The 26,917-nt window shown below is 43.4% G+C and overlaps 1 protein-coding gene across 1 annotated transcript; it reads right to left on the bottom strand.

The window, feature by feature from the left end:
• Positions 1-1,008: 1,008 nt before the first annotated feature.
• LOC124968823 (zinc finger protein 709-like) lies at positions 1,009-6,292 on the bottom strand. The gene is given in 5 exon segments (XM_047531627.1): positions 1,009-2,100; positions 2,102-3,847; positions 4,570-4,630; positions 4,831-4,957; positions 5,146-6,292. Coding segments are annotated over 5 exon segments (2,079 nt in total). The 5' UTR covers positions 5,182-6,292; the 3' UTR covers positions 1,009-1,991.
• Positions 6,293-26,917: the final 20,625 nt, after the last annotated feature.

Raw genomic sequence — 26,917 nt, 5'->3', positions numbered from 1 at the left:
GGTAATTTATTGTCAGCCTTTGTTTTCGAACTCTTCCCTGGTCCTGTTAAAATGCCTTTTATTCAGCTAGGTTGAGTGGCACAGGCCTAAAATCTGTTTCCTGGGAGACTAAAGCAGGAGGATTGCAAATTAGACATTACTCTGAGCAACTCAGACTCTGTATCAAAATAAATGAGGCTGGGGATATAGCTCAGTAGCAGAACACTTAAATAGAAAGTGTGAGACCCTGGATTCAATGTGCAAAACTGCAAAAAAGGGGGAAAAGCTTGAGTCATAAACTTGTCTTTAGGGCTGACACAGCAATCTAATTTTCCTGCCCTTGAGCTCTAAGAAATGCTGCACAGATGAGAGCTATAATTAACTCAATAGGAAAGTCTACCAATTAAAGAGATTGCTACTCCACTGAAAAAGAATTTCATTTTTCTCAGTAGATCTGTATTACCAAAAAAAAACTCTTCCACAATATTATCAATGTTTCCAAGAAAAAATTTTAAAAGAAAAAGCTAATGTATATTAATCTGTAAATTTGTTTGAACATTAAGAAAATCTGAAAAAGCATGCATAGAAATATGGTTTGAAGAAAATATACATCTATTGCTATAGCATGGGCATGTACAAATATGTAAAAATGAATTTCACCATTATGTGTAATTATGATGCATCAATACTATAGAAAAATATGCCATCAAACTGTGAAAAATATAAAATCCATGTACAAATATCATTTTTCCCCTGGAAACAAACATACACATGTATACATATACACATATCTGTATGTATATATAAATAAAAGGGTATGCATGACCCATTATGTGAAGCCAGTGGAAAATCTGCAACAATGAACAAAAACTCTTCACTGGCCCATTAACCACAATAATTGAAACACTACATACAAATTAAGCCTAATGGCATATTAGAAACACACATCGATTTGCTTTGGCTCCAATATGCTTCAAAATGTTACTACCTGGTTTGATTAAGAATAAATTACCTATTAAATTCAAATAGTATAGTCTAAACAAAACTCAGAGGTGTTTCACCTCTATCTTTATTTTCAAGTATACAAACCAGAAACACAGTGCAGAGACCTACTTTAAGAATGAATTACTGGTAAACACAATATAAGTTTTGGGACATATTCTCTAGGTAGTACATTTTCTGGAGACTGCTAATGAAGTTATTTAGCACCAAGTTCTTCATATTAATTGCATTTATAGGATTCTGCTACAGAAGGAATTTTCATAAGCCTTTGGAACTATGTTACATGTGACACCTCTCTTCTAAGAATTTCTCACATTCACAGGGTTTTGATCCACTGTAGTTTCTTGCATGTGAACCAAATGGAGATCACTGCACACACCTTCTATTGCAGGTTCCACTGCGTACTGAACCAAGATGGCAAAAAGTGTTCCCATTTTTCGGTATACAGGATTACTCTCCAGTGTGTTCTTTTGTAGTTGAAAGAATCTGAGAAAAAGGCTTTTCCACATTGCTGACATCATTAAGGTTCCTCCCCACTGTGAATTTTTTCATGGTATCAGAGGGAACTGTCAACAGTAAAGGCCTTCTCACATTGCTCACACTCATGGGGTTTCTCTCTTGTGAATTCCTTACTGTTTGAGAAGGTAACTGGATGGAGTGATGGAGTGAAGACTTTGCTGCTTTCTTTACACACACACAGGTTTCTCTTCAGCGTGCATTTTTTTCGTGTATTTTAAGGGTAGAGGAATGGCTGAAGGATTTCACACACTGCTCACATAAATTTTTATGTCACTGTGAATTATTTTATGTTGTGTGAGGGGACTGGGATCGCCATAGGCTTTGTCATATTGCTTGCATTGGTTTTCTCCAATGTGCATTAATTCATGTCTTCTGACTGAATACGAATGAAAACGTTCCCACACTGTTTACATGTATAGGGTTTCTGTTCACTGTGAATTCATTCATGTGTTCTGATGTGGAGAGAAGAACTAAAGCCTTTTCCACATTGTTTACATACATAGGGTTTTTCTTGAGTGTTGAGTTTCTTCATGCCTTCTGAGTGAATTAGAACAACTGAAAGCTTTCCCACATTGTTTACATATATAGGGTTTCTCTTCCGTGAATCCGTTCATGTTTTCTAATGGAGCTGGAAGAACTAAAGGCTTTCCCACATTGTTTGCATTTATAAGGTTTCTCTCCACTGTGAATTCGTTCATGGATCTTAATATAATAGGAAGAACTAAAGGCTTTTCCACATTGCTTACATACACAAGGTTTCTCTCCACTGTGAATTTGTTCATGTGTTTTCAAGTATCTAGAAGTACTAAAGCCTTTTCCACATTGTTTACATATATAGGGTTTCTCTCCAGTGTGAACTCGTTCATGTTTTCTGATGGAGCTGGAAGAACTAAAAGTTTTTCCACATTGCTCACATACATAGGGTTTCTTTCCACTGTGAATTTGCTCATGAATTTGAAGGGAATTGGGAAAATGAAAGGCTTTCTCACATTGTTTGCATTTATAAGGCTTCTCTCCACTGTGAATTCGTTCGTGGATTTTAATGTAATAGGAAGAACTAAAGGCCTTTCCACATAGCTTACATACACAGGGTTTCTCTCCACTGTGAATTTGTTCATGTTTTCTAATGGAGCTGGAAGAACTAAAACCTTTTCCACATTGCTTACACACATAGGGTTTCTCTCCACTGTGAGTTATTTCATGTATTTGAAGGGATTTGGGGAAATGAAATGCTTTCCCACATTGTTTACATGTATAAGGTTTCTCTTCAGTATGACTTCTTTCATGTGTTTTCATGTGGCTAGAAGAACTAAAGCCTTTTCCACATTGCTTACATACATGGGGTTTTATTCCACTGTGAATTTGTTCATGCATTTGAAGGGAACTGAGAAAAATAAAGGCTTTGCCACATTGTTTACATGTATAGGGTTTCTCTCCACTGTGAATTCGTTCATGTTTTCTAATGGAACTGGACGAAATAAAGTTTTTCCCACATTGCTTACATACAAAGGGTTTCCTTCTAGTGTGTGTTATTTCATGTCTTTGAAGAGAGCTCTGTAAATGAAAAGCTTTCCCACACTGTTTACATATATGTGGCTTCTCTCCACTGTGAATTCGTTCATGGATTTTAATGTAATAGAAAGAACTAAAGGCTTTTCCACATTGCTTACATACACAGGGTTTCTCTTCACTGTGAATTTTTTCATGGATTTTAATGTAATAGGAAGAACTAAAGGCTTTTCCACATTGCTTACATGCAAAGGGTTTCCCCCCACTGTGAATTTTTTCATGTATTTTCAGGTATCTAGAAGTACTGAAGTCTTTTCCACATTGCTTACACACATAGGGTTTTTTCCCACTGTGAATTTGTTCATGCATTTGAAGGGAACTGGGAAAACAAAAGGCTTTCCCACAATGCTTGCATTTATAAGGTTTTTCTCCACTGTGAATTTGTTCATGGATTTTAGTGTAACTGGAAGAGCTAAAAGCTTTTCCACATTGCTTGCACACATGGGGTTTCTCTCTCGTGTGATTTCTTTCGTGTGTTTGAAGAGATCTGAGAAAACGAAAGGCTTTTCCACAGTGTTTACACACATAGGATTTCTCTGCTGTGTGAGTTCTTTCATGCTTCTGAATATGTTGGGGATTCTCATGTTCTTTGTGTCCAGTGTGAGCTGCAAGGGGCATGGCTAGGGATGAATCAGCAATGGGGAATTCATACACACGGTGTTCACTTGGTTTTACTCCAGAAGAACTTGTCTTGTTTATAAGAGGATCTGTGATCTGGCTGATTTCTCCACATTGACTATCTTCTTTCTGTTCACACAGTCTCTCTACCTCTTGAATTCTGCAAAGAATGAAAAGCACATTACTAAGGATATGTTTATTTAATGATTTACCAGATGAATTGGTTTTATGCTGTGTAAGCTTTACTAATGAGCTACATCCCACTCCTTTCAAAGATAGTTACTTATTGACTGATTTTGAGATCACATCTCAGAAAGTTGTTCAGGGCCTTACTAAATTGCTGAGGCTGGTGTCAAACTTGTGATCCTCCTGCTTTAGCCTCCCAAATTGATGGGATTATAGGTATGCACCACCACCCATCTGGGAATTCTAAAAACTCCTTCCAAGATAAGTATTTTGTTAACTTTAAACATGTTTATCACATTTAATTATAATTGAATACTACTTATATCAAATGCATAGGACAAAATTCAGATTGGATTTTGTCATATCTGCATATACATAATAAGATATCTTCAAAATGGGTCCCACTTGAAGGCAACTTCTTACATTTTGAATAATTTGTGCAGGGAACACAGTTTGTGTATAATAAAATATCAGAAAATGTAACTGTGGCATCATGTTAGTGCTGCAGGTGGTACACACACTGGAACACTTTGGGTTTTGAACTTCCCAATTATGGATGCTCAGCCTGTATGCATTGTTGTAAGAAAACTGAGATTAAGTCCATTTGAACTGGTATCATTTCCTTCCTTTCATAATTTCTTATAAGTCACTCCAAGATTTGTGGGGGATAATGCCTTCTCTTGTGAGTTTAATTACCTCAGATATCCTCTGGAACTGTAGTGATCATTGATGATGTCCTGATTTTTCCATTGTTTTCCTAAATGCAGAAAAAGAATTATGACTTATTTCAACATTACATAAAAACTATAAGAGACCTGCAGATCTGTCGTATAATGTCACCATGCCAGTATAGTCACCAAATGTGGGCTTTCCATATTCCAGATCATGAAACAGCACTGATCAGCAAGTAACAACAGTTCTTTGATTGACTAAGTGAGGAAAATGGGTCACCCTTACCTATAGTGGTCAGGTTCCAGATGGTTTCCTGCATCACGTCTCTGAAGAGCTTCTTCTGGGAAGGATCCAGCAAAGCCCACTCCTCCAGGGTGAAGTTCACAGCCACATCCTCAAAGGTCACTGACTCCTAAAACATCCCATAGGAATCGCCAGGAGGAAATGAGACACACGGCACTGGAGACCTGGACTCACTGTGTGAGAGTTTCACATGACACTAGGTCCTCCCAATACTCCATCACCTGGTTGTCACACTCTCACTCTCCAGCCATGCTCACATCCTCTCACACGGCAATTCTGAAGCTGGACTTCACCTACTTGGTAGAGTAACAGGGAGAACAGAACACTCGCCATGGTGCTGGGTCACGCCAATTCTCTTTGTACACTGGTCTCTAGTGCTTCTCACAACAAATCCAACTATGTACTGCACTCAATAACAGCAGCTGTCCTAAGACAGTATATTCTTAGAAATGCTTGAGAATATGCTTAGAATACTTAGATCTTGTTGGTATCTGGAAACTACTGTTGGGATGGACCTCACCAGCTTAACTGTAAGGAGGGAATTGGGGTTCACAGTTTATCCCAACAAAATGCAGCCTGCTTAAGTCCTGTTGGTCCTCTAAATGTTTGCAATATTCTCACATGTTTGTCAGAGGCTGCCTACCTAATCAGCCCCTAAAGATACTCTGGGTGACCAATCTCTTGGGAAGAGGTCTGTTAGATCAGATTTGGAAACTCTTTTGACAAGTCCTTATTTATGGAATTCAGCACATCCTTTGGGATTACCCTAAGGGACAACCTCTGGAAGCTGGTACCTTAGCTCCAGAATAAAATAGTAAAAAAGACTCATGAAGTATAACTCAATAAACTAATAGGTGAGCATTCAAGTTTTTGTTGGAGAATGTCAAAGCACAATAAAATATGGGGAAAGCGGTACATTTTGTTAGAAAGATCTCAGTGGCATAGATGCCACCTCTCACATGGAGTTAAAAAATTGCAAAATGCCAGTAATAAGGAAACCAAAACATTGTTCATGCCTGGTGTGGAGGAACATGCTATAATCCCAGCAACTCAGACTTAATGAGACCCTGTCTCAAAATAATAAAAAGTAAGTAAAAAAATATTTTAAAAGGGGCAGGGATGTGGTTCAACAAATTAGAGTCTCTAGCATCATTCCCTGAACACCCCACCAAAGGAAAAAAACTAGTTTATCAAATTGTCTAGGCATAATAAATGTCTAAGAATATTTAAATTCATTGAAATAAGAAAGTGATCATTTGACTAATACATATAAAACATTTTGAAACCACACTATTTAGAAGAGTATACTATTAACAGAAAGATTAACAAACAGATCATTAAGAAGAAAAGAGCACCCAATGGGCCCTCATGTGAACAAAAAACTGATTCGTGACACAGTGGGCATTGTACAACAGTGGCAGACACTCCAATCTCTCTAATAGTCAAGACAGGGACAAAAAGGTGTCTATTTACCTGGAAATGCCAAGTGTTCCTCTCTGTTCCAAGGATGATATTCAAATTACACATTGAAACAAGAAAGACAACACTGGGATAGTTTGAGAAGACACAAATACCTTTTAAACACAGATAAACAGAGTGTTTCCTAATTTAAAAAAGTAATAATTCCTAAAAATTAAGTGGAACAATTTAAATCTGTGAAAATAGAGAAAGGTAAAAGACAAACAACAAAGTACAAAAATTTTTGCAATATACACCATAAAAAAGGACTAATGTGCTCCAAGGCATTGTGGCACACATCTGTAATGGCGGCTACTTTGGAGGCAGAGGCAAGAGGATCCCAAGGTCCATGCAGGTACCCTGTTTCAAAATGAAAAATAAAAAAGAGCTGGAGATGTAGGGCAGTGTTAGAGCAGTTGCCTAGCATGTGCAAGGCCTTGGGTTCAATCCCCAAAACACCCAACACAAACACATGATTAATATGCAAACCAAAATTAATGAATACAGGACTAAAGACACACTAAACATTTTAACTCAATATAAACACCATAAAGAGATTTGTGTCCTTGTTGGAGGAAAAGCCATATAAACGTAATTATCGAAGATCGTAGAGAAACAACAAAGGTCTATATGTGAATGGAGGATAAACTGATATACTCCAAGGATTCTAGTTTCAATTTTACCATAACCTTCAAACCAGGGACTGAAATCAAATTTAACCCTATCAAATATTTTTGCTCAAACACTGAAAGAGGAGAATCTGGTTTATACAGACACCCATTAGACCCTTCAAATGTTAACATATCAACTATAACCAAAAAAAAAAAAATCAAAGAATAATAAAGAGCCAGGGGCAGTGGTACATGCCTATAATTCCAATGAATAGGGAGCCTGAGGCAAGAGGTTCAGAAGTTCAAACCATGCCTAAGCAACTTGGACAGGGTCTAAGCAACTGAGTGAGACCATGTCTCTAAATAAAATACAAAGAAGTCTGGGGATGTGGCTCAGTGGTTAAATACCCATAAGTAGTTCAATCCTTGCACAGAAATTAATAATAGTAATAATAATAATAATAATAATAATAATAACAAAAAGAACATTCATTAGCAGGAAAAAAGAGAGAAAAGCCATATCTGAGAAACCTCAGAATTTGTACTTAGTCAACAAAGACATTCACTGGGTAAGTGGTACACTTCTGTAATCCCACTGAATCAGTAGGCTAAAGCAGAAGGATCACAAATTCAAGGCAAGCCTTGGCAATGTAGCAAGACCCTAACTCTAAAAAAAAATAATAAAGGGGCTGGGGATATAGCTCTGTGATAAAGCTTCAATCCTCAGTATCACCAAACAAAAAAGCAACTAACCCAAAAAAGAATAGAGTAATTTGCAGGTTCCAATTCTAACAATTTATATGACACCATCACAATAGGTGTTCCATATATAGGCATGTATATATATCACACACATTTACACACATGGAGCTGAACAGGAGCATTCAGTTGTGAGTTACATCCCCAAGTCATTTTTTAATTTTTATTTTGAGAAAGGGTCTAAGTTCCACAGGGTTGCTATTGGACTTCCCATCTTCCTCCTAAGCCATTCAAGTAGATGGGATTACAGGTATGCCCCACACCACCTGGTGGAAAGCATTATGTTTGAAATTAAAATGTATTCAATTTTTATTTATTAAAAATGTATAAATATTTCTAAAATAAGATCAACATGAAGACAACGATGATTTAAATACAAACTTCATTATTTTGTACTAATAAAAGCTGTACCTCAAACAAAATAATAAGGAATAAAGGGACTAAAAATGATATAACAGTTGATTCTCCAAGAAGGCATAACAATCCTTAATATATACTCTCCTAGACAGAGGATCAAACCACATGAGACAGAAACATGGAACTCTAGGAACAATCACAGATTCACAATTACATTTTGAGATTTCAACATATCTCTATCAGCAACTGGCAGATCAAGAAGACAGAAAATTAGTAATGGCAAAATTGAAATCAAGAGCATCAGACATCCACTAGACACATCTTCTTTTATAGAACAACAACAGAGTATGTCACTTTTGTCTCCTCCTCCTTTTGTATTGCTGGAGATTGAATCCAAGGCTTTGCAAATACTAGCTAAGTGTGTCTAACTCTGAGCTACATCCTGCCTTTAGTATACATTTTCTCAAGATCACACTGTAGTGGGAAGTGAGAGGGTGGAGATCTGGAGGCAACACTTCATTCATGGTAACATGGCCCAGAGTGATAATACCCAAGCCTGAGCCCTGAGCACAGCAGGGCTTTTACTTTTATACACCACATTTGGGGTACATCAAGGCAAGGGAGTTGGTGCCATTCTACTGGAAGGTGCATTCTACATTTCTTACATGGGTGCAAGCTTGTCAACAGCCCAGGGACTCTTAGATCATACAGCTTAGGGACTTTTATTGCACTAAGCCTAAAGTGGAACTGTTCTGTCCCCATTGCTTGGTTTCCTGCTTCTGCTACTACAGTTATCTTTTACAGGGACCTGTTAGTCACCGCAAGCCTCTATGTTTAAATGTCAGTAAGCAGAGCTTCTGGGTGTCAGTCTGTCAGCTCTTAAGCTGCTAAAGTTCCCATCTTGCTCTACCACAATACAGAATATTTACCAACACGGACCATGTTCTGAGCTACAAGACACACCTTAACAAATCTAAAGAAACACAAACTGTGGACAGCACAAGAGAAACCAGTCACGGGCTGATCCTGTGGTGTCAGGAAAAGCCAAGCCTGGGAAACGTTCATTGCCAAAAGGTGAGGATGGGAACAGCCCTGACACTGCGCTCTGATGCTAACAGCTATCAAATGTCCCAGTACAGTGGATTTTCTGGGTACAGCAGGACAGCCTCAAAAAGTTTCTAGCTCTGTAACTTTATAGTACACAAAGAAGCCTCTTAGTAACTCACAAGAACTAAACAATTTACAATGTCCCCAGAGTTAAACTTCCTGATTAGGAGCCCCAATATTATAAACTTGCAGAGTTAATTTTGGGTCACTGTTCCTCCATCACAGGGCAGTGTCCTGCCTAGCCCCAGGTTTGTTTAAAAATGTCTCTGGGTTCTCTGTCTCTGACTTTCTCCATCTCCTGTTATCCCCACTTAAGATCCTTTGTTGAAGAAATCATATAAAGTTGCTCACTTTCAGACCATACTGAAATGAAGCCAGACATCAATAGCATAAACACAGCTGGAGAATGTCCAAGAATTTGCACACCACATGGCTGAATGACACATGCATTGAAAGAAACAACACCAAAGAAATTTAAGTATTTCACAATATGTGAAAAGAAACAAACATCTTATCATTTGTGGGATACAGTAAAAGCAGTGCATAGGGAGAAATTTAGAATAATGAATGTAGATATTAGAAAAGACCTCAACTCAACAGTTTAATGTACTACACCAGATAACTGACAAAACAAGAGCAAGATACTCTTAAAGCACAGAAAAATACCTGGAAGAAATCACCAATTTCTGGAAAGAAACAATCCACAAAAACTCACATCAGGAAAGATAAACAATGTATATAAGGTTCTATGTGTTACAGAAATTGAAATAATAACAACTCAACAGGGAGAACCAAGTTCACTTGGTTTCTTGGGCTTAATCTGACTAACATTTAATGACATCAATCATCAATCATCACAATCTCTTCCAGGCAACAGATGCAAACGTACTCCTTAATAATGTATGAGGCCCATAGTGCCATGACACAAAACAGGACGGAAAAAAGAAGGAAGGAAGGAAGGGAGTGAGGGAGGGACAGAATATGGGTGTAGCTCAGTGAGAATGTCCTGCTTTTCAGTCCCATTACAGGGGAGCAGGGACAGAAGACAAACAGCTTTCTGAATAAACAGGAAAAAATCTTCAACAGGGCCTTGTGATAAGTCAGTGTAGAGCACCTGCCTAGCATGTGTGAAGCACTGGCTTTGATGCTCAGCACTGCAGAGAGAGAGAGAGAGAGAGAGAGAGAGAGAGAGAGAGAGAGAGACAAGGAAAGAGAGACAAAAAAAAATCTTCACCAAATAATGGCAATTTACATCTATCCTTATACAAACAGAATGATCCAACAAATTCAAGTAGGAATCATTATAAGTACTTTTTAAAAATATTGAGTTGTCAATGGACCTATATTTTATATATTTGTACATAGTGCGGAGAATCGAACCCAGTGTCTCACACATGCTAGGCAAGTGCTCTACCACTGAACCTCAACCCCAGCCCCTATTTTAAGTATTTAAGAATGGCCAACATTTAAAAGTCAACTCATGTAACTGATCAACTCAACAAGCTAAACAACAAAACCCTAAGATCAAACCAATAGGTACAGAGAAAGCATAAGAAATAATAATGATAGGCACTGAGACTGAAAACAAACAAAAAATTACTCTTCACACAGACCATTACCGCCTACTTACAAAATCCCAAAGAACCAACAAAAACTCCTGAAATTAATATGGGAGTGTTGCAAGGATGTAAAACACACACTAGCTTAAAATGCAAAAATCCATCGTTTTTCTATAAACCAAACATAAAAAATCAATTTCAAATTAAAAACAACACTACTGCTACAGAACAAAAAGTTGGACACAGAGAAAAACAATTTCACAAAAACGAAGGATCACTTGAGAAAAATGCTGAAGGTCAGGGTAATCAATTAACTCAAGATACATCTTAGTGCCTAGGGAAGCGGAGACAAGAGGTTCTCAAGTTCAAAGTCAGCCTCAGCCACTTAGTGAGATCCGTCTCAAAATAAAAAAATAAGAAGGGCTGGGGGTGCAGTTCAGTAGCAAAGTGTCCCCAGGTTCAATACCCAATACAAAAACAAAAACAAAACAAACGTGGGGGCAGTGCTGGGGATAGGGCTCAGTGGTTAAGGACCTGGGTTCAAGGCCGGTACCAAACAAAACGCAAGGATCAGGGCGAAAGGCTCTGGGATCTAAGATGCTGCCGCACCCTCCAGCCTCCCTTCACCCACCACCTTCTTGGTGCGCCCTCTGCGCCCCTCTCGGGAGAAGGTCCTCCTCCGCTGACCACTGAGGAGCCTGCGGACGTCACGGCGGGCTCCCCTGTACTGCTCGACTCCTACACGCAGCTCTGCTTTCCTCCCTTCGCATCTGTTTTCACACCCCGGAGCCGGGCGCCGACCTCCCCTCAGGAGGCCCTGTGGACAAGGACCTAGGGGTTCTGCTCGCTTCCGGCCCCGCACGCCCCGGGGTGAGGGGCAGTCACGGCTTTAGAGCCGGCTCCCCAGCGTTCCGGAATTCAGGGTCACCAGGTCCCCCTGAGGGGCAGGGACGCACTGGGCACCCGCGCCAGCCTCACACCGAGTCCCAGTCTCCCCGCGACCCTCCCGCCGCCACCGCGGACTGGGACACGCAGGGCTGCGGGGGCCGCGCGGCCCACAGACGCTCCGGCCAGGTCAAGCGGCCGCGTAGGACCCAGGGCCGAGCCGGCCAGCGGGCCTCGAACCGCAGACGCCGCAGGGATGCCGGAGCCCCGGCTCCTTCCACAGCGACTCGTCCCTTCAGCTCACGGAGACCCGCTCCCGCTCCCGGAACGACGCCCTCCACACTCACCATTGCCGCCTTCGGGGTAGAGGGCGGAGATCACAGCGACCAGGCTGAGCCACTTAGAGGGGCTCTTCCCACAACCCGCGGGACACCGACCGTGGCAGCTCCAGGAAGGAAGCCCTTCTAAAGAGAAAGGTTTCCGCCCTCTTCCAGCTGCGCTCCTGATTGGACAGTTCATGCAGGCCCACCCCTTGTCTCTGATTGGCTAGTGATCCTGGATCCGCCCCTGAATTCTGAGTGACAGCCGTCCAGAACCTCTACCTGACTGAATAGAACCCAAGAGATGGTTTCCATTTTTCCAGTCCCAGCTCCCTCCCAAGGGCCTGGATCTGAGGGATAAGTGCATATATCCATTTAGGTCCACCTCCAGGTGTGGGAATACCTTTAAAAATTAAATATAGTAAGCAATACCTGATATGATTTATAAAATATAATTTTATTTATTTATTTATTTAATTTTTGGTACCAGGGATTGAAACCAGGGGCATTTAACAACTGAGCCTTTAAAAACAAAACAAAACAAAACAAAAACAAAAAAACAACCTTTATTTAATTTATTTTTTTAATGCGGTGCAGAGGATCCAACCTAGTGCCTCGTACGTGCCAAGAGGGCTCTACCAGTGAGCCACAACCGCAGCCCTGATAAAATATAATTTTAAGTGGACTCCAAGATATTATTATTGATAACTACTATTAATGATGTACAACGCAGGAGGAATTTTCAGGAAGTAGGTTCACTGGCTGCAACCGGCTGGTCCAGAGTGTGCCTAGTGCCTGAAATTCTCTGGACCTCCAGTGTGGAAATTCTTTAAATGTTATACTCATTGGTGTGGTTATATGTCAGTGGGTGGGAACTTAATAGTTATTGTCCCATATTCCTAGGCTAGACAGAATTTTCACACGTTTTCTCTGCAAACCTGCCATTTAAAAGAAAATATAAATTATTCAAACTACATTGAGCTTTCTGTGAACTCATCTGAAATCCTGTTGACACTCTGTACAAATCTTCATGACAAGAGGAGAAGCTTAGGGCTGGGGCTGTAGCTCAGTGGTAGAGTGCTTGTCTTGCATGTGTGAGGCACTGGGTTGGATCCTCAGCACCACATCAAAAATTAAACAAATGAATACATAAAGATTTTCTTTAAAAAGAAGAGAAGCTTAATTATGGCAAGGACCTTTGGGTGTGGATATCTGGTCTGCTTCATTAATTATTGTAATATATAATTAAATTAATTTCAATTTTTTGCAGAATTGAAAATTTGGGATATAATTGGCTAAGAAAAATTCAGAATTGGAGTTGTCTTCTCACTGTATTCAGAGAGCTCTTCCTGTTTGTTCCCCTGTAATTGAGGTAACAAGTGTACTCAGGCAGTTCCAGATGCAATGTCCATGAACACCTCAGGTCAGAAAAGGGCATCTTGCCAGGCATGATGGCACATGCCTATAATCCCAACAGCTCAAGATGCTGAGGCAGGATGATCCCAAGTTCAAAGCCAGCAGCAGCAACTTATGAAGATGCTGTCTCAAAACAGAAATATAATAAAAGGCCTGAGGATGTTGCTCAGTGGTTGATTGCCGCCAGGTTCAATCCCTGATACCAAGAAAGCAAAGGACATTTACTGGACGTCAAGACATAATGGAACAGAAGGGAGTGAGGGCGTGCCTCATGTTGTCAGAGGTCAGACATTTGGGATGAGACAGCTGGCTGCATAACCAAGCTTTCCTATGCCTTTTCTGTCAATCTACCTATTTTTACCTAAAACAATAAAAACATACCTACAGGGGAGTGCAGTTATTCAATTCAGGGGAAAAATGGAGTTACATGGAAACAACTTTCTACAAAGAATTCAAGAGGGAATAAAAGGAAACATTTGAACTCAGAAACCAGCCTGCTCCACCTGAGGCTACAGAAAAACTTAGATTCAGAAGGTGAAACATATTCCTGCCATGCTCAGGTGTGCACATCTGTAACCCCAGCTGCTTGGGAGGCTGAGACAGGAGGATCAAGAGTTCCAAACCTGCCTCAGCCAAAGTGAGGTGCTAAGCAAATCAGTGAGACCCTGTCTGTAAATAAAATATAAGAAAGGCATGGGGGTGTGGCTCAGTGGTTGAGTGCCCCTGAGTTCAATCCCCAGTACCCACCCCCCAAAAAACATTCCCAAGCTTGAAGGTCACACTGACAGCTTGCTGAATCCAAGTTTTCAGAGTGGGCCACTCCCTGGTGCTAAGGCAGGACAGCTAAGGACTTCACTTTTGGAGTCACCATGCCGCTGTCCCCTCCTCATGGTATGCAAACTCTCCAAACCTTAATAGTCACCACAGACACTCTCATCTTGAGTCACTTTTATTTTCTGACCCAAAGTGTCAAAAACCCTTTCTCCAGGAGATCTTTAAATTTTCTGTCTCTAGTTCTATTCATCACACATTTCCTTCACATACTCAAGAACATATTGACTCCAGCAAGCTGCACATCCCATATCCTGTATCGAAAAAAAAAAAAAAAAAAAAAAACCTCAGTCAAACAAGAGTCTCAGCCTCAGAAAGGAAGAGGCCCGACCACCTGCAAGGGGGCTCCTGCTTCCCAGGCTCTGCAGCTTCTCGCTGTCCTTCCTCTGCAGTTGTGCTCAGCGGCACCAGGACACCCACAGGAAAGGGCTGCTGCAGGAAGCACCAGGGGATTGCAGGGCCTTCTCTCTCCAGCTAGACCTCCTCAGCCTAGAGTCACTGGCCTCAGGACTGGGCCCCACTGCAGGTCATTCAGCTGGTTCACGACGACACTGATGAGGTCAATGACACAGAGATGCTGAATCCAAGTTTTCAGAAAAACACACCTGGAGGTTCTCTGCTTTCCCTCTGTATTCACAACCAGCATCTCTGTTGCAGCAATTCATGCCAGTACTCCCAGTGACTTGGGAGGTTGAGTAGGAGTTTAGGCTGTTCTCAGCAACTTAGTGAGACATGGTATCAAAATGAAAAATACGAAGTTTTGGAGATGCAGCCCAGTGGAAAAGTGCCACTGACTAAGCTGCCAGCACAAAAAATCAACAACAACAACAAAACACCAAGAAACCAAAATTGAAAACAACATCTACATTATCTTTAGGAGCTAATGAGGTGTCACTAGTGCATTTGTTTGATGGAGACAAGGTCCTCTTTGTAAAGAGGACTTTAATACTCTTTGGCTAATGTTTATCCAGGGGATATTTGGTGGCAAATATCCCCTGTGTTTTACAGCTGAGTGGAACCCAGGTACAGTCGGAAAAGCCAATTGCATCATATAAAGATGGCTTAGAGGGGTGTTGGGGCAGTTTGACCAAGTACACTGATTAAACAGCAGGAATCTCCAACTTCACCTCAGTGAGAGAAGGTACCAGAGGTATTTAACACCATGAGAATGGAACCAGATTTAGAAGTTCACATCTAGGGTTCCCGACGTGGCTGACATTGTACTCAGGTACATTAGTTCGCTAACACTGGCTTGGTGTCTCTCCCCAGAGTGAGCTGACAAGGGCAAAGCCAACGTTAGAGAGGAAGACTCTTCCCTCTCAGCCTGTCTCCAGGCAACAGGTGAAGAGAGTTACCCACCTGCACGAGTGAGAAAGTGGGGGAGGAGCAACAGGAGCGCAGTTACGGGCACGTGCTGCCATCTAGCGGCTCCTCCTGGTATACGCGTTGCTTCACAGCAGCCCAGCAGGCAGCCCCACGGGAGGAGGAAGAGGACCAGAAATGCCAAGACAGACCCTCCAGCCAGGGTGGGTTCCTCATGAACGGAGCAATCCCCACAGCCAACAGGACCGGTCCCAATAGAGCAGAGGAGCAAGAGTCCTGGTGCGTCGTACACAGGGGAGCAGCTTAAACAGGGCCTTGCTGCTTCTGAAAAGGACCCATCCATCTCCAGAGGCTCACGTGAAGAGCCATCCTTTCTCTCTTTCCCTGGTGGCAAGTGGTCCTTGGCTGTAAAAGCTCAAGAGGGACAGGTTTATCTTTGGAAAGTGGGCCTGTCATGTCTGGCTCTGGAATCTGACAACCCTCGGGGTGTCCCTGTGGGACCTGGAAGGAGTCCTCCCGTCTAGGGAGTGACGGGTTGGTGTGTGAGTCCCTTTTCCAAGTCTTCAGAAGAGCAAAGTCAGCCAGGTGTGGTGGCACACACCTGTAATCCCAGTCAATCCTGAGGCAGAAGCAGGAGGGTCACAAGTTTGAGGCCAGTTTAGCAATTTAGCCAGACCCTGACTGAAAAGAAATAAAAAGGACCAAGGTTGTAGCTCAGTGGTAAAGCATGCCTCAATTCAATCCCCTGAACCAAAAATGAATAAATAAAATATTTAAAAAACTAACAAGGTCACCTGGTTGAATTTGTGGAGCAGTAGGTCTGGAGTCAGGAGCTGGGAGGACTTGATTTCTGACTCCAAAGGCCTTTTGCACCTGTGCCAAATTGATTACATATCTGATCACCTCTTGCATCTTAGGATCAGTGACAAGATCTGAAGTCACAAATGACTTCCCATAGAGTATTTCACAATGGCTCAGGTGGAGAGAAGTTTTGGGGCAATTCTGATTCTTCAGAGGACAATAGGCGAAAGTTGTCACCAGGGCTTGGGGGTTTCTTGACAGTTTTGTCAAGGTGCTTTTAATCAGTAGATTGTCCCTTTCCACTTTGTCTGATTGAGGCACCGGGAGGTGTGAAGATGTAAGTGGTGCCCAATGCCCATGAGGCCTCCTGTGCCACCTTGGAGATCGAGGCCCAGGATCACTCTGGGTGACCCAGGGATCCAAACCGAGGGAGGTTTTTCTTTCATAGAGCTTTAGTGACCTGTTGGGCCTCTTTGGTTCAGGTGCGGTGAGCTACTATCCACCCAGAAAAGGCGTCAGCAAAACCCAGAAGGTGTTTATATCCTTTCATGGGGGAGGGAATCAGGGGAGTATAGCTGCCAAGCTCTCCTGGGGAACACACCCCATTACTGCAGAGGGCTAAGTAAAGGGGGTGGTTTGGTTGCCCACTGCCCCACCCTGCAGGCTACTACACAGGTGAGAGGCAAGTTTGTCACCTCTGGGTGGCAGATATGAAGCCTTTCCCTGCAAAGGCATGAGTGGCCAGTCATCAGTGCCTCCCTCCCTAATCAGCTCAATTCTCGGCCTCCTTTCCTAATTCCCACTGCTCAGCCTGAGGCAGTTGTTTCCTGAGTCCCCTCTTCAGTCCCCCAGCTGTCTCTGCTGCTTCTGTCCCCACTGTTTGCCCATTCCTCCTCCATCTTTGGGTAAGAGAGAGACAACCCGAGATTGGGGCCAGGGCACTAGGCCATTCCTGAAGCACTCTGAGGCACTGGGGTCCTCCAGCGTACTCCCTGCATTCTGGTTGAGCCACCACTTTGGGGTCCCTGACCTGCATGGCTGCCGCCTCTGGGTGACCACACTGCTTCCAGGAGGGTGATGGTGTCATGTCCGTGTGTCCGTGTTTGATTGTTTTTCTTTGCCCTGTGAGAGTCCCCTTTCCTCCCACCTGTTCACATGAGCAGGAAGGACAGTATTCTAGTCAGCTCTTCCATCACTCTGACCAAAAGATTTTGAGAACAATTTTAGAGGAGACAAAGTTTATTTTGGGCTCGTGTTTTCAGAGGTCTCAGTCCACAGACATTCCTTAGGCTCCATTCCTTAGGGCGCAAGTTGAGGCAGAACATCGTGGTGGAAGTGTGTGGCTGGGGAAAGCAGCTGGGGACCTGGCACCCAGGAGAGAGAGCTGGGCTCAGCAAGGACAAGATATAAACCCTAAGGCACAACCCCAAGGATCCAGTTCCTCCAGCCACGCCCTACCTGCCTCCGGTCACCAGTTAATCCCTACCAGGGGATTCACTCACTGATTGGGTTAAGGCTCTGACAACCTAATCGATTCACCTCTACACCTTGCATTGTCTCACTCATGAGCTTCTGGGGACACCTCACATCTACACTATTACATCAGCACCGACAGGCCGCGTAGACGCTGACTCGTGTCGATACCGACTGTCCACATAGATGCTGACTCATGCATCTTTCCCCGGGGCAGAGCCCCAGGAAGGCTGGCTGCTTAAGCCTTGTGTGCTGAGGGAAAGGGGTTTTGCCTGAGCCACCTCCTGGGGATGAACAGTGACAAGCTCCCTTCCCCAAGGAACTACTCCCCTGTGTGGAACGGTCCACATCAGGGTTGGTCAAAGGTTTGTCCCATCCCAAAGGCCAGGCCTGCTAGGGTGAACCTGCTCTGGGGTCTCCACACAGGGATTAAGGAAGTCACCTTTCCTTGTGGTGGGAAGCAGGGTTGCCAGGATTAGAGCTGGACAAATGTTAGGAGTGACTTCAGGGGATCCCAGTAGGGGTCCTGGGGCTTGGACAGTCTCCCTCCATTCGCCCACTGATCTCTGCTGGCTTATCTTGACTACTTCTGCTGGCTTACACTGATGTCTTTTAATTTCAAGGACACTCTGAGCTTAGTGTTCAGTATGTGTCCGAGGGTTAATTTGGTGGCCTCCTCCACCAGAAGGGCTGTGGCAGCCATGCCCCTAGGTATCCAGGCCAGGCCAGGACACAGAATCCAACTGTTTAACCGAGGAATGTCCGCCAGCTTTTGAGTGAGGACTCGTGCCACCCCTTGCCTCTCAGCTACACACCAGGTGAACGACTCATAAGTCAGGAATCCCCAAGGCTGTGGCAGACCGCAGCAAGTCCCTGAGCTTGTGAAAGGACTTGTTTCCCTGTTCAATCAAGAGGTTCACAGGTGGGATCCTGAATAGCCTCACAGAGTGGCTTGGCTATGAATCCAAACCAGGGATCCACATTTTACAAAATTCAGCCATTCCTAGGAAGGCCCTGGGTTGTCTTTTGGTTTGGTGTCGTTTGTTATTTAAATTTTCCTTAGGTGGTTCTACTTTTTAAAGTGCCTCTTTCAGGGGTAAAAGTTTTTGGGTCAGGATATGGTATAAATATTTGACCTTTTGTGTGGATGATTTGGGCTTTTGTGGTGATACCAGCATCCTGCAGGTCAAGAAAGTAAGAACTTAACAGTATTTTTGGGCTGCATCACCTAGAATAATTCCCTATCAAATGATCATGAAACACATTGCATTGGTTCAAAATGTGAGGGAAGAAAAGAGGGTAAGATGCTATGAGAACTTAGGAGTGTGAAACCACGTTCATGAAGGAGGCATTAAAAGCTTTAGGTTTTGAAGGACAAAGAACAGCTTCCTTGTCACCAGGTGCTCTGTGCCTGGGACTGACATGTTGTGTAATTACTGAAACTCTCAAATGCAACGTACCCACGTTCTAGAACAAATCCTTCTAGAACAAATCCTAAGCATCTCAGAAACACCTTTGTCCTTCAAAAACTCAAGCCCCAAGTTAAGCCTTGAGTCCTTCTCACGTGCCTCAATGTAAGTGACCTGTTTGAAACGGTTCCACAGGATAGATGGTGACACTTTGGGTAAGTTTCATAGACATTTCCTTTGCTGCTGTCCTACATAACCTGTCACGCTGCCTGCTCGCTGAAGGCACACACAGAATATGTGCAGGGATTCTGAGGGTTTCTATGACCCTTAGCATCTGGGAATCTGTTGGGGAAAAGACTGTTTTGTATACTAATGAGATGACTGTTGGCTGGGGACTCCTTTGTAGCCTCAGGTTTGGGAACGGTGCAGTAGCAGAAAGAACAAGGTGAGCTTAAAGGGAAATTTTAAAAAATAATTAATTTGTAATTGACAAGAGGGTTGGAATGTGGAGTCCTACCCACTGGAGTTCTAGGCTAGGACGAGGGTTAGAATTCAGTAAAATGTGAAGGTAGGTCCAGTGAGTTAATCAGCCACGTGAACATACAGAAACCCACGTGGAAACACCGAAGTGATGAGATATGGAGAATGTCTGCGCTGCTGAACACAGAGGTGTGAGAGGCGTGAGGCTGGGACGAGCGGACAGGTGAACGCCTCACTGCCCGTCCGCCAGACCTTGCCTGCGCACCTCTTGCACTAGATTGTTCCTGGGCCTTACCTTGAATCCTAAAGTGGTTACAGTTAAGTGAAGTGTTTCCTTGAGTCCAGAGAGTCATTCTAGCAAATCGTGTACCATGGAGGGAGGGGAAGTTTGCGGGAACTTGACATTGTAGCTAGTCGGGTAGAAATATGGACATCCAGCTCTGCAACTGGCATCTTGTGTGAGGCCCAGCTTGGGGACTGAGCCCTTAAATCTCTGGAGTCAGATACCAACTCTAAGTAGCATTCAGTAGAATTGTTGGGACACCCAGGAGCAGCAGTGCAGAACCACGTGTGTGTGTGTGTGTCTAAAGGGGTCCAGAATATTTTTGTGTAGTGTATGGGTGCATAAACAGTTCATTTCCTTCCTCCCTCTGTGCAATCTGCAGCACCGACTATTCCCCCTCTAGAGTCAGTCCCAAATCTGAAAATTCACCCCATTCCAGGATGCCAGTCACATGCCCCACCTCTCCTGGCTCTTCCTAAACCCATCACCTCCTTCTAGCCTCTTCTCTTCATCAACCCAGAAAGAAAATCCTCCAACAGTAATCTTCTCAGGTCTCTCATGCTCAAACTAACCCTAACTTTCCTAAAAGGTTTGACCAGTATATAGTCAAGCTGATAGAGGCCTCCCCTGTAAGCCAGCAACTGTACTTCTGGAAGCAATCTGCTAAGGATTTTTGACATTCATAGGAATCTCAAATGAGAAGCAACTCATATGCTCACACAAGGGAATATCACGCTACTACTTTTTCCATTTTTCTTTCTTTTTTTTTTTTTTTTTTTTTTGGTACCAGGGATTGATCCAAGTGTATTTAACCACTGACCCACACTCACAGTCCATTTTGAGACAGGGTCTCCCTAGTTGCTGAGGCTGTCTTTGATTTGTGATCTTGCAGTCTCATCCTCCCAAGTCACTGGGATTACAGGTGAGCATCACTGTCCCTGGCAGACAGCCACTTTTGATTATGGGCAAAACTGAATGTTGACCACAGCTTGTAAGATATTGTGAGAAACATGTTTTAAATAATGTGAGGGATAAAAAATAAAGGATCCTAATCTGTCACCTGCCCCAAAACAAGAGCCTGGCTGGGTCTTAGGGTCTCTGGGACAGACAGACCCAAGGTAGGAGACATGCTTCTGCAGTGGATGTTGTGCAGTCAGGTTAGGGATTTCATATCAGTAACCCACTGTGGGTTTGCATGTCTCCCAGAGATGTTTTGGAAATTCAGTCTGTAATGAACTGTGTCGAGCAGACAGGACCTTAAAGGGGTCAGGTCAGGAGGGTTTTGCCCTGATGTATGGAATGTTCTTTTCATGGGAAAATATTAATTACTGCTAGAATGGGACTGTTGTGATAGGGGCTTTACATGCTTTTTTCCTTCTTGTACATGCTCACTTGCCATTACATAATGTGTCATGCAGCACAAAGGCTCTCATCAGCAGATTTAGGTGTCATGCAAAAATTGGGTTTCCCCCTCAAAAATTTTAAGAAATAAATTTTCGTTCTTTATGAAGTACCCAGTGTGCAGTAGTATGTTATAGTGAGAAAACAGGCTAAGGCACCCATGTTCTTAGTTGGAATAAGAAAGCCATCATTCTCACGAGTGATGTCTAGAAGAGCAGTCAGACGGGGTGTGGGAATTGGGAGAAGCCAGAGGAAGCATAGGACACTGACTTCCCATTGGGGAGGTATGGGAGACTAAGGCTACTAAAATTCACCAGGTGGAGGAAACAGCCCACTGCAGGGCTGGAGTGCACTGGGTAGAGAGACACATCTGCACTTAGGTCCAGCTCCAGCTGTATGAACTTGACACATTATTAATCTTATTCAACCTCAGTTGCTTAAATTGAACTTAGAGATCAAGAATAATGCACCTCAGGAAGTCATTGTGAGGACTCAAGAATCTAACACACAGGGCTGGGGTTGTGGCTCAGTGGTAGAGTGCTTGCCTAGCATGTATGAGGCACTGCGTTTGATTCTCAGCACCACATATGAATAAATAAAGGTCCATCAAAAACTAAAACAATTAAAAAAAAAAAAAGAATCTAACATGCAGACAATGACCTGTGGGTAGGAAGCATTCATTTTAGAGTTGGGAGGCAGAGGCAAGAGGATCCCAAGTTCCATGCAAGCCTGGATGACTTAGGGAGACCCTGATTCAGACAGGGGTGAAGATGTAGGCCAGTGTTAGAGCAGTTGCCAATGTGTGCAGGGCACCTGCACCCTGTTAAGTTTTTCCAGTCTTCAGCACGCATACCAACAACCAGGTTGGAACGGATACATGGACCAAGAGGTGGACTGTGGCCCTTCCCTCCTCTTGGCATGTGCTGAGTTTGGCAAAGATGACAACCAGTTGGGGGAGAAATACACTGAGTGATGGGCTAGGTGATGGTGGGGATGGTAAGATGGGGGTATTTGATTTGGGGCATAAGGAACTGGTTGGTTCAGAGGCATTAATGAAAAGATTTTGTCAGCAGCCAAGTAAATTTCCTTCTAATTACCTTTTCCTTGTGGTCACATCCATCTTTCTCTTTGAGGGCACCTGAAAAATGCCTGTCCTGATCATCAGCTCTAGACTGATCCATGAGGTTTCTGATTCCTGCTTCATCCCTACATGGCTTTGGGGTCTCTGCCAAATAGCTTAATCTCACAGATGCACACTTCCTCACAACAAAAATATACGTGAAAACAGATGTGGTCATTACGTGAATAAGTAATACTGTGCCTCTTGACCTAGGAGCAGTATTGTATAGAAAACACTTATCGACATACTGGTGAACTGCAGGCACTGAATACGGGATAGCTATTCTCAGGCTCACAGTCATGAAATATGTCCTGCCTCAAACTTAACACGCTGGCCCCACTCTTCAGATAATAACCTACACCCAGAGTCCTCCCTTGATGGACGCATGTTCTCATGGCACTCAGTCCCACCAAGGTCCCAAGTGGCTCTCTTGGTTCTCAAGTTGTGACTGCAACCCAAATTCTCCATCGGCATAATGGAGGCACTCACAGGTAGCCTCCAATCTGTACTTATGCTGCCTAGGGACAGGACTCTGCCCTTAAACACAAAGCCCCCTTCCTCATGTCTATCTTGTCCTCTTTCAGAACCACAACCCTCTCTCTTCCCACTGCATTGACACCTGTCATCAAATGTGCTCCAACATATATTTCTCCCAAAGAAGTTAGGAACTATCAAGACTAAATCTGTGTCTCAGAGATGAATACTTTGGTTCATTGAAAAATGCTTAGGGGGAAGGTCCAGTGGTGGCAGGCCGGACAGATGGCACCTCCATCCCTCATAGTGCTTTGCCAGATAGCACCTCTGACCATCACAGTGGTACTCCAGAAAGTCCATGGTGATGGGCTGTACAGGTGTTACCTCTACCCCTCACAGTGCTTCACGAAATAGGACCTCTGTCCATCATAATGCTACACCAGGGTCCAATGGCGACAGTCTGGACAGATGGCACCTCTGTCCCTAATGATGTTACTCCAGAAAGTCCAGTGGGGAGGTTGCATAGAGATTATGTCCATCCCTCACAGGGCTTCTCCAAATAGTCCTCTGTCCCTCAGGATGCTTTTCCAGTGGTGGCTGGCTGGCTGGCTGGCTGAGCTCTTCTCCTCCCATTGTGTCCTCAGTTCCACACCAGTTACTGCAGGGAGAGGGGTTTATAAGATAGGCGACAGAAATAGTGACCGCATTACTTTGTTTTTTTCCCGGTGTGATCAGCATTCCAAGGAGCAGCTGTCATGGTGTGTAGGCAAGAAAACATTTCCTACGGATAACACTTGGTTTGCCCTTTTTTCAATATGCATGAGAAAGAAAGGAAGTCAGTTTCTTTCAAAACAGTACTGATCTGAGCATTCTAGTCCAGACCTGCTCATATTCCCTACTTGACAAGGTTCCTGGGAACAGAAGCAGGCATTTCAAATATGTTTTACTGCCTGCCTCAACTTTAAGGATGATATGGTTCATAAATCCTCACACATTTATATGGTAATTCCTCTCTGCCCACCTTACTAGGCACAGATAGTTGGAGGGAGTAAATCACATCAGATCAAAAACAAGAGCTCACAATTGCTTTAACTGAAGCAGTAAGTTGAGGACACAAATAGCTGGTAGGTATTAAACACCTAGTGATGTATTTTCACATACCTGATCTGTTCAAGAGTTATGTGGAGACAGAGTAACCCAAGCCCCTCTATCCTATTTCCCCACCACCAAACAGACTATCAGGGGCTTTGGACATAGACTTTTCCATACATGCTTTTATTTATGCCTACCTTCATCTCCTTATTCCTGAGGTTGAAAATGACCGGGCTAACGAAGGGGGTGGGAGACATTAGGGTTCCAACAGATATAGAATGGGGGCCCCTGGCCTTGAGGCAGAGAATGGAGGCAAAACCATAGTGCACCACCACCACAGCCAGCTGAGACACACGGAGAACAGGGCAGGGCATCTCCCAGACCACGAGCACAGGGAAGACAGAGAACAGTGTGGCACCACCCAGGCTGACCACACTGTCCGATTCACACTCACGGAGCAAAGGTTTCTCCACACAGGTCAGTTTCTAGAAGGAAAACGTACGGCACATGGTGGGCCACAGAAGTTGAGGTGGAAAACTGTTAATGTCACCATTATCCCCATGCCCAAGCCACCATCCCAAGACCAGAGCAGAAGATGGGCAAAGCCAAGCAGGATCATAAGCACAGTGCAAGTGTATGGTCTTATAGTGGTCCCAGCCAATGGGCATAAGCACAGTTCGTGAGGAATTTTAACAGGATCTTGCAACCATTTGGTAAAATTGAAACTTTTCTTGCATTTTGGACATTTGTAAGGTTTTGGTTATTCTTAATGTGGGCCAAATGAAAACACATTTTGTATCTCTCTTTCTTTTGTACTAGGGAATGAATGTAGGGGCACTTTACCATGGAGCTACATGCTCCGTCCTTTTTATTTTGAGACAGGGTCTCGCCAAGTTTCTGAGGCAGGCCCCAAACTTGCACTCCTCTTGCCTCAGTCTCCCTAGTAGTTGGTATTTTAGGTGTGCACCCCTGTGCTCAGCTAAAAACACTGTAATTTGAAAACTAGTTTGACAGGTCATAAGAATCCATTTTTAAGAGGTAAAATGTGATGTTTTCATACATGTAAACTTTAGGTCTATTAAAAAACAGGTAATTATATCTCATTTTTTTTCTTTGTAGTAAGAACATTCAAAACTCTTTTTCTAGATTTTTTAAAAAAAACTATACATTATCATTATCTCGAGTCACCCAACTGTACTAGAGAACACTTGTATGGGTGGTGGACATTAGGTGTCATCGTACAGAAAATGAGGGACCCTGTGCTTGGGGCAGATGACAGAGACAGAATCACATGCAATATCACCACAGTGGGAAGGGAAACACACACCAGAAGGGATCAAGATGGTGGCACAATGAAGACATAGGAGAGATCAATGAGGAATCAATGGCCTATCAGGAACGAGTCACACAATAGTACCACTGCCACAGTGACAACTATCTCCTCCCCAAGGGTGAGTATCAACTGGGAAAACCCATGGGGGAGAAAATGGTGCTTCACATTAGAGTTCCAGAAGATGGGTGAAAACTACTGATGTCATCATCATCATTTCCATCAGGGAGCCGCCAGCCCAGATCAGGCCACAAGATGGGCACAGATATGTGATATTATGAGCACGTTGTGATGCAAAGGTAGCAGAGAGTCACACAGTGGTCATATCCCATGATCATGAGCAGGGAGGAATGAGTATAGCTAAATGTGAAGATTATTATCTGGTTGAACGTCTCAAAAAGCTGAGGGAGCAATGGTGGAGAACAGGTCAGCCAGCATGCAACGGATGACGACAACACTGAACAGGCTCTCAGGTGGTCCCCAGAACTGTACACCAGTAGGTTCAGCCGGAAGAGAGCTGAAGTAGTTGCTATAAGAAGGTTGAGAAACCTGAGGATAAATTCAGACACAGTTCTGACCACATGGCTGCTGCATCTGGTGAGATCAGAAAGATAATTAAGGGACAGAAGTGAAAATCCAATGGCAATTTAAGAGTTCTGTACTACTGAGCCACTCACTGAACTTTCCTAGGCCTCATTCTCATCTATGAAGCCTACAAAATGGTTATTTCATTCAGCATTGTGAAGGGAAAAAAAAAGGCAATAAATAAGGAAAGAACTTCGTATAATCCAATGAGGCTCAAAGTCCCAAACTGGAAACCCCATGGAATCAGACCTCTAACTCTGAAGTCTATCAGAGAAAAAGACACAAACATTTTAATGAAAAATTTGAGCTACATCACTGAGCAGAGTTACTGAAACCCTTGGCCCTGGAACAAGGCCTGTCCATACTGATAACCCCTAGTAGTCTCAGAAAGGTATTGTCCCAAGTATAACCCATGGCGGGGTCACCTTGGTGCACAGAATCACCTGTAATATGAATACTGTTGCTGGCACAAGGAAGAAGTATCCCACCTGGGAAGACATTTATGACCTGCACAAAAAGTTTTCTATGTCCCCCTACTCAGTCTCTCTGAAAATGGCTCATGCACAGGTGCTGAGCAAATATCACATATCATGTGCACCTAGCTCTAATTGCCTCTCCAGGTTATCAGGGAAACAAATATGGCAAATATTTAAGTGAGAAACACCTGGAACAGGGTTTCTGAAGGTTAGCACCAGTAACATATGGAGCTAAATAATCCTTTCAGGTGGGCATTGTACACCATTTAGCAGCATCCTTGGCATTAACTCACTAGATAAACCTCACTACTCCCCCAACATAATGAGAACGAGAAATGTTTAGAGAATTACTGTGGAGGATTGAGAATCACTGAGTTAGAAGCTAAAATGGGCACCTAAGCTGAGTAAAGGATTAAAAAAACAAACAAACCAAAGACCCGCTCCCTGCTTGATGCTCTTATGGCACATGCCCACACCAAGGGGTACCTTGAACTGAAGCTCTGTCCTGTCTCTGCTGTG

The sequence above is a fragment of the Sciurus carolinensis genome, chromosome 17 (genome assembly GCF_902686445.1).
Source record: "Sciurus carolinensis chromosome 17, mSciCar1.2, whole genome shotgun sequence".
Lineage (NCBI taxonomy): Eukaryota > Metazoa > Chordata > Mammalia > Rodentia > Sciuridae > Sciurus > Sciurus carolinensis.
This window is presented reverse-complemented; position numbering and strand designations above follow the sequence as displayed.